The sequence below is a fragment of the Crocodylus porosus genome, unplaced genomic scaffold (genome assembly GCF_001723895.1).
Source record: "Crocodylus porosus isolate Cpor-Errol unplaced genomic scaffold, CroPor_comp1, whole genome shotgun sequence".
Lineage (NCBI taxonomy): Eukaryota > Metazoa > Chordata > Crocodylia > Crocodylidae > Crocodylus > Crocodylus porosus.
In genome coordinates, this window is record NW_017728907.1 from 10,057,155 (window position 1) to 10,064,650 (window position 7,496).

At 46.6% G+C, this 7,496-nt stretch overlaps 1 protein-coding gene and 1 non-coding gene across 2 annotated transcripts in view; one reads left to right on the forward strand and one right to left on the reverse strand.

Annotated features, from left to right (window-relative positions):
* OLFML2B (olfactomedin like 2B) overlaps nucleotides 1-6,484 on the reverse strand; it is a 57,615-nt gene extending 51,131 nt beyond the window's left edge. Inside the window, exon 1 of the mRNA XM_019530572.1 lies at nucleotides 6,461-6,484. Coding sequence (XP_019386117.1) covers nucleotides 6,461-6,484 — 24 coding nt within the window. The remainder of the gene's footprint in view (nucleotides 1-6,460) is intronic.
* TRNAG-UCC lies at nucleotides 2,209-2,280 on the forward strand. The gene has a single exon. It is a non-coding gene; the product is annotated as a tRNA-Gly (tRNA).
* Nucleotides 6,485-7,496: the final 1,012 nt, after the last annotated feature.

Genomic DNA, 7,496 nt, shown 5'->3' on the forward strand with positions numbered 1-7,496 from the left:
CCCCCTCCCCGTGTGCTGCCCCGGCACGTCCCTGGCAGGGACACGCACTGCACCTGGGAGTGGCAGAGACGCACACGCAAGTGTGCGCGCAGACACACACACACAGACACTGCACCAGAGGATGGTAAGGACACACACACACTGCACCAAAGGATGACAAAGACACGCCCCCTCCCCCCTTGCTTGGAGCCTGCCGGGGAGAAGAGGGCCCCAGCCCAGCCCCGCCCGTCCCCAGGCCCTTGCAGCGCGTGTGGTATTGCCAGACCGTCCCTCAGGCCCCGGCAGGAGCGTGGTTCTGCCCTGGGGGCAGGAGCTGGGGGAGGCCTGTGGTAGGCACCCCGCTCCACCTCACAGCTTAGGGACCGTGGCGCGGAGGCAGGGCACAGGAAAAGGCTGCCCAGGGAAGCTAGAGAAGCAGGGATGTCCTGGGGTGAACGCTTTTATCGGGCCAGCTGCAGCACTTGCGAGAGAATGAGGCAAGTTTTCAAAGGCGAGACATTTTTCTTCAGGTCCCAGAGGTAAGACAGCATTTTACTCCGCAGACCTGCATAAGAAGGTCCTGCGTTTTGAAAGGTTGTCTAACTGCATCCCAACTATACAGTTAATCCAATAAAAGTATCACCCCGAGGGATCTGGGCCTCTCGCATAATTCCTGGACCATCAGGGCTACAGCGCTACCCTAACACTACCTTTACTACTAGAAGAAATGGGGAGGGGGATACACAGCACACAGCCCTCTGACACAGCCAACCCCCCAAACCCAGGAGAAATGTACCACTGCAAAATCACGTGCGGCAGCTTCAGTGCCCGGCAGAGTCGTTGCCCGGAAGGGATCTTGCCAGGTCTGCCGTCCCGGCCCCTTTTCAGGCTCCCAGTCCCTTTGCTCAATTAAACCTGGCTCCATCGCCATCTTGTGGCCAGGCACTGTCACAGCGTCTGTCCGGGCAGCCAGCTGGAGACAGCTTAGTTTTGTGACTGCTATAGAGAACATTTTCTGCACACGAAAGCCCAGGATAAATTATTCTGTAGTAATGTGTGTCCCCAGCCTGAGCAGGCTGGTGTTGGGCAGTTGAGGAAAGTCTGCTGCTTGGCAAGTACTAGGGGAGTTCGCAGCTAGAGAGCAGGGGGGAAGGGTCACAGAGCAGGAGCACTAATGGTAACATGAGCACCTGAAGGCCAACTGAGGTCAAGGCAGTGATGGACACACAAAGACACACACAGACACCCCATCTAAAGAGATCGCAGCCTCCCTAGCCAAGGTGGGGAGGGGGAAGAGAACAGGGGAGATATAGTATAAGCAAAAGAGATGCCAAGATGGCTCCATATGACATTTCTGCCGCATTTTCTGGAGGAGATTTTGTTTTTAAATGTTATAGCCCTGTCTTTGGAGGGCTAGCTAAGGCAAGGAAGGCAGGGGAATGTGGGATGGTAGGAAGAGCTGGAGTTGACAGCCTGATGGGGATGGGTGGATTGGAAGCAAGAGCTAGTTAGCAGAAAGGAGGGAAATGTCTATGAACTCTGACATCACTGGGTTCCCAGAAGTCCCTGCTCTGGTCACTGCTGCTGATCTCGGCTGCCAAATCCCCTCCTCCCCCTCTCAAAAAAAAGAAAGAAAGAAAGAAAAATCAACCTTCTGCAGGCCAAAAGCATGACTGTCAGGGTGGCTTACAGAAATATGCCCTAGTGATTTCCAAAACTAGCCCAATCTATTTGGACAGGAGCAAGAACAGTTGGGATTGGGGTGGGAGTGGCGGGAGGAGGGCTATAAACCTACAACAGAGGCTTCTTTGGGCATTTTAAACTTTAATAACCCGTGTGTATACAAGTACTACAGCTCACTGATTACAGCAAGGATAAAAGTAGAAGTATAATAGGTGACTACTCTATTATTTCCTGTCAGGCCAGGCCTATCTTGGTCTGCTATCTGGACCCATGTAAACCAGTACAGTCTGTTCCATGGTCAGGTTGTTGGTGAATAAATTTGTACCTCCACCTAGATTAGCCTAGGTGAGGAGGGTGTGTGTACACCCAGCAGGACTAAGGGTGAATGAGCTCCCTGTGACTTCAGCCAATGGCCATCTATACCTGGAGAGGAGGTCACTTTGCCTGAAGAATCACCAATGATGCACAACATCTGAAGTGGGCCAATGGTCACAACAACCTTGGAACTGACTTAACTAGACTATTATTAAGCAAACAAAAGCACATGCATTGGTGGTATAGTGGTAAGCATAGCTGCCTTCCAAGCAGTTGACCCGGGTTCAATTCCCGGCCAATGCAGAGCACCACACTTTTTTTTCCTCAAGAGAAAATTTATTCCAGGACAGTCAGGTGGGTGAGAAACTGGCTGCAGGATAGAACCCAGAGAGTCGCGGCGAACAGATCTGTGTCATCCTGTGAGAAGCGTGCAGCGGCGTCCCGCAGGGGTCACTACTCAGCCCAGTACTTTTCAACATCATTATTAATGATTTGGATGTAGGGGTGAAGAGCTCACTGGCCAAGTTTGCAGATGACACCAAGTTATGAGGAAGCATGGTCATGCTTAAGGATAGGCTACAGCTACAGGTGGACCTAGACAGGCTGGCATGTTAGGCAGATCAGAACCTGATGAAGTTCAACATCAAGAAATGTAAAGTGCTCCACCTTGGGACAAGCAACCCCCAACACACCTACAGACTTGGCATCACCAAACTGACTAGGCACCATGAATGAAAGGGACCTCGGGTAATAACAGACCACAGTATGAATATGAGCCAGCAGTGCAATGCTGTAGCCAGTGGGGCAAATAATCATCTGGCATGCATCCATTGCTGCATCTCCAGCAAAACCAAGGAGGTGATTCTTCTGCTCTACTCGGCAATGGTGAGACCGCAGCTGGAGTACTGCGTCCAGTTCTGGGCGCTACACTTTAACAAAGACGTGGACAAGCTTGAGAGAGTTCAAAGAAGAGCCACCCATATGTTCAGAGTCTTACATGGCAAGCCATACAAGGAAAGGCTGAGGGAGCTGGGACTTTTCCCTAAAGAAAAGAAGGCTGAGACAGGACCTGGTAGCAGCTTATTGCTACACTAGGGAAGTACGTCAAGGGTTCAGTGAACAACTGTTTACCAGGGCACCCAGAGGGAAAACCAGAAGTAATGGCCACAAACTCCTGGAAGATCGATTCAGGCTCAACCTTAGGAAAAACTTCTTCACAGTCAGGGTGTCCAGACCATGGAATAAGCTCCCACCAGAGGTGGTGCAATCACCTACTCTGGAAATCTTCAAGAGCAGTCACCTTGCTGGGGTCACCTTACCCCAGTTATCTTTCCTGCTTGGTAAAGGGGGCTGGACCCAATGATCTTCTGATGTGCCTTCCAGCCTTGCAATCTATGAATCTATGAAAGCATGAACTATTAGAAACCCTGCATGTTTATTCCAGTCTGTACTCTGGTCACCTTTGGTGTCCTTATGTCCCCATACCTCAGCTGGTCTTGCTGCAGTGCAAGTTCACATTGAAATGGTAAAGCATTATTTGGGTTGGAACAAAGTCTTTGCAGCAAATATCCAGACTCCAGAGTAGACCTGCACCACTCTGGGTAAAAATTGTTTTGATGAAGATAGTGAAGTCCAGACAACAGAACAGGGTAGGAAAATTAGTCCCTCCCCATCTGCACAGAGGTCTGGCCAGTAAGAACACTACAAATAAAGCCAGATCTCTAGTGCACTAGGCCCCACTGCTAACACCCGGGTAGGCACAGACTTCCACCCTGACCTCTTCTATATGTGTCATCCAAGGTCTTCCACAGCTGGAAACTGATGGCTTGATATGAAGAATTCAAAACCCTAAAGTTACCTGTCAATATTCTTATCCTGGAGACTTCTTGTCACACTTTTAGCTTCTTTTCTAATTTAGAGAACTCAGAACAACAGCAGTCTCCCAAAGCTTGAAGAAGGGCGTTTGTGCCCGAAAGCTTGCAAAGAACTTTTTTGCAACTATTTAGTTGGTCTAAAAATATATCACACCTACCCAAAGAACCTTTCTTGCCTATGTCTTTAGACCAACACAGCTACACCCAACAGCCCTGCTACAACCAATCCTACAACCATGGATATGCATTCTTTAAAGTGCTGAAGCAATGTATTGCAGCACCTCATTGTTTTACTGAAGCAGAAACTCTACTTGTATTGATAATAGAAGCTCAATAGTTAATGACTATGAAAATTATCACCACATACAGTAATGCTGAACCCTCTTGTGTTTTTTGACAAAAAATGATCCAACAAGCTCTCTCCTAAGTGATCAACTGAATTGAGTGCTAAGTGGCAAGAGACTTCACCAAGCGAGTTTAAACTGTTTGGCAAAACTTAAATCTGAGGAGACTGGAAAGCCAGTCCTGTCAGGTGCACAGGGGAAAAGGCTATGCATTTCTCCTGAGCTGGAGCCCATGTACTGAACCAAGTCAATGGGGCATACTGTGGTACCTACAAGATACTTTGCTGCCTTTTACGTGAGTTTCATCCACATCTCTATGTTCTAGCTTCATCTTAACAATACTTCCTGCCTTGTTTAGCTCATTTATGTCATCCCTTGTCCAACATTGGAAACAGGCCTGATCCTGCTGGACAAAAGGTGCTGTGCTCCCTGCTTACAGAAACTCACCTTGGAGATTCCCTGAGGTATGTTTCTGTAAGATGAAAGCCAGGGTCTCCCACTTGCAGAGACACACTCCAGGCAATCTCCAGGGTGCCTCTCTGTAAACAGGGAACCCCAGCTTTCCCCACTTAGAAACACACCTCAGAGACTGACTGGGGCACATCTCTGTTAGAGGGAAAAGCCAGGCAGATGCTCCCAAGGGCTCTGTGCTAAATGGAAATTTGCAGGGCACGCAGGAATGGGCCTCTTAAGCCCCAGAGGTGCCTGCCCAGGGCAGCTGGGGAGTGCAGTCAGTGCTGGGCTGCCTGTGGTCTTGCACCTTAAAGCAAACAGATGTCCTCTGCCATAAAATGGCAGAAACTATTACTAACTTTGTCGTGGCCACAAATTCTGGGCATCTGTGGAATGACAAGGGGTATGGACATCCATTTGCTTGGCCTTTGTGGTACCATAAAAAAGTTATGATAGGACAAAGGCAACGTCTGTTTCAATCCTAAGTGTGCATTAAAAATAAAGTAACCATCATCAGCATTCAGTGAAGGGGAAACAGCAGCCCCAACTAGATAAGCAAACAGCAGCATGAGCGACACAAACCAACTGCAATGCCTATGGCAAGACAGACTGGTGAAGAGCTAATCAAGAGACATGTGGAACCAAATGAAAACCTACACTTACTTTTGGAAAGAAGGGATTTTCATCATGTTCTAAGATGCACACAAATAAGCAACCACTCCAACATAAGCCCCCACCCAACAAAGCAACCTAAAGTATTCAAAACAAAAATTACATGATACTGGGAAAATAATCAGTCTTGCATACAAATACTGGCTTGGTAACACTGGCTAGGAACCAGCAAAGGGAGCAGAATAGGCTGTCTTAAGGTAGCCTTTGGGGACAAACCTATCCTGGCTTACAGGCAGCGCCTCCCAGCCTCAAATGATGCCTCTCAGACAGCTGACTAATCATCTCCCATCCTCACTGAGGCACCAGGCCTTGCAGTGGACCTAAATACCTGCTGTGTCCTCACATCAGTACAGACTACATCATCACTGAACCTAATAACAAGGGGTATAACCTCTAAGGTTCATTCACCTGCAGCTGTACCCATGTCATATATGCTATCACCTGCTTACAATGCCTCTTTGCTGTCTACATGAGACACATATAGCAATCTGTACACTTAAATATGGATGAACACTGATTTGACATTTACTGCAGAAAGATACAAAACCCTGTGGCAGACCACATCAGCCTCCCTGGACACTCCATTGCTGACCTCAGGACTGCTATTCTCAGGGGGAAAAAAAATTAAGAACCAGTTTGAATGGGAAACTCCAAAGCAAAAAAATCACCCACGAAGTGGACTGTATTAAGTATAGTTTAAACAGGGACTATGGGTTCTTATGCCACTGCCTGGGTTAGTTTTTGTGACTCCTTTGGTCCTATGGGTTTAATGTTTGTTTCTCTGTCCTAGCACCGCTCCTCCTCTGTCCCTGATCCCCTATCTTAGGTATTCTAATTTTTCTCTCCTTCTTGCACTCTGCTTTCTGCACATCCTTTCACAGCATCTGATGAAGTTAACTTGGATTCATGAAAGCTTATGCTTTCTCACATATGTCTTAGTTAATATATATTCTGTGTCTTCAGGCTACCATGGCTAACTACCTCTCTATAGAATAGGCATCACTATAGTCCTCTGTGCAATAAATGCCTGCAAGTCAATTACCATGCCATTCAATACCCAGATGGGTTCATTGGACTTTGAGGATTACCCAGGAACCTGGATAAGTGCAAGCCCTGTGTTTCCAAATGATTGAATTTTACCATCAAGCTGATGTTGGTGCTCATTATCGCGATGCTAGGACATACAGGATTCTTGGAATCATATGGTTGAATGTTAAATGTCAGCCCTCCTCATTAAAGAGAGATTCTTTTTTTAAAGGAGAACTTTAAAAAGTTTTTTTTTGTTTGTTTTAAACAAAACAGCCATACAACATATACAACACCCCCTTAATAAAGGCTAAAACAAATAATATAATGGATTTGGAGTCTGGCTTCTGATCTCTGAATGCCATGGAGCCAGCTTTAAAACATGTATTTGTGATATAATCTGGATTCCAAAAAATGTCAGTGCCATTTCAGGTTGCACATGCAGAAGCACAAGAGGAGGATACAATTGCCTTTTCTCATAATGGTGCTACTGCTATGTGGACACCACCAGCAAAATCTGTGCACTGTGACACAACAAGCCCAAGCTTCTATCCTGATGTCAGACTTGAGGATTAGGACCCCTGGCTTACTGCTTTGAAACCATGACAGTCTTTTTGAAGCTACTGGCTCAGCATTTCTAGATTTATCTTATCATAGGGTTGGATGGGAACTTGGTGGGGGAAGGGGTCATTTGGTTTAACTTCCTGCAGAAATTCAGGATGCAGAAGTTTAAATCATGCCAGAGATATATCCATCCAGCCTCTTCTTGAAGCCTCCCATGAAAGAGATTCCACCATTTTTTCCACTGACTGACTGCTCTTACAAAATCAAGAAGTTGTTTCTGAGATCTTATCTAAAACATGCTTTGGTGGAATTTAAGCCACCCTGTGCAGCAAGGGACAACAATTATTCTCCATCCTTTTTGTGGTAGCCTTTCATATATTATCTTCACCTATCTCCCTCCTACCTTCTCATCAACATTTAAACAATGGTTTCACAGTTGATTTGCATTCCAACATGCCATCTTCCTTGCTTGCCTTTGGATCCTCTCCAGTTTCTCTTTATCTTTTTTATAATGCAATATTCCAAAATGGATACTGCACTTCTGGTAAATACCATTACCTTTTGTGATTACATACAATGCTTCTGT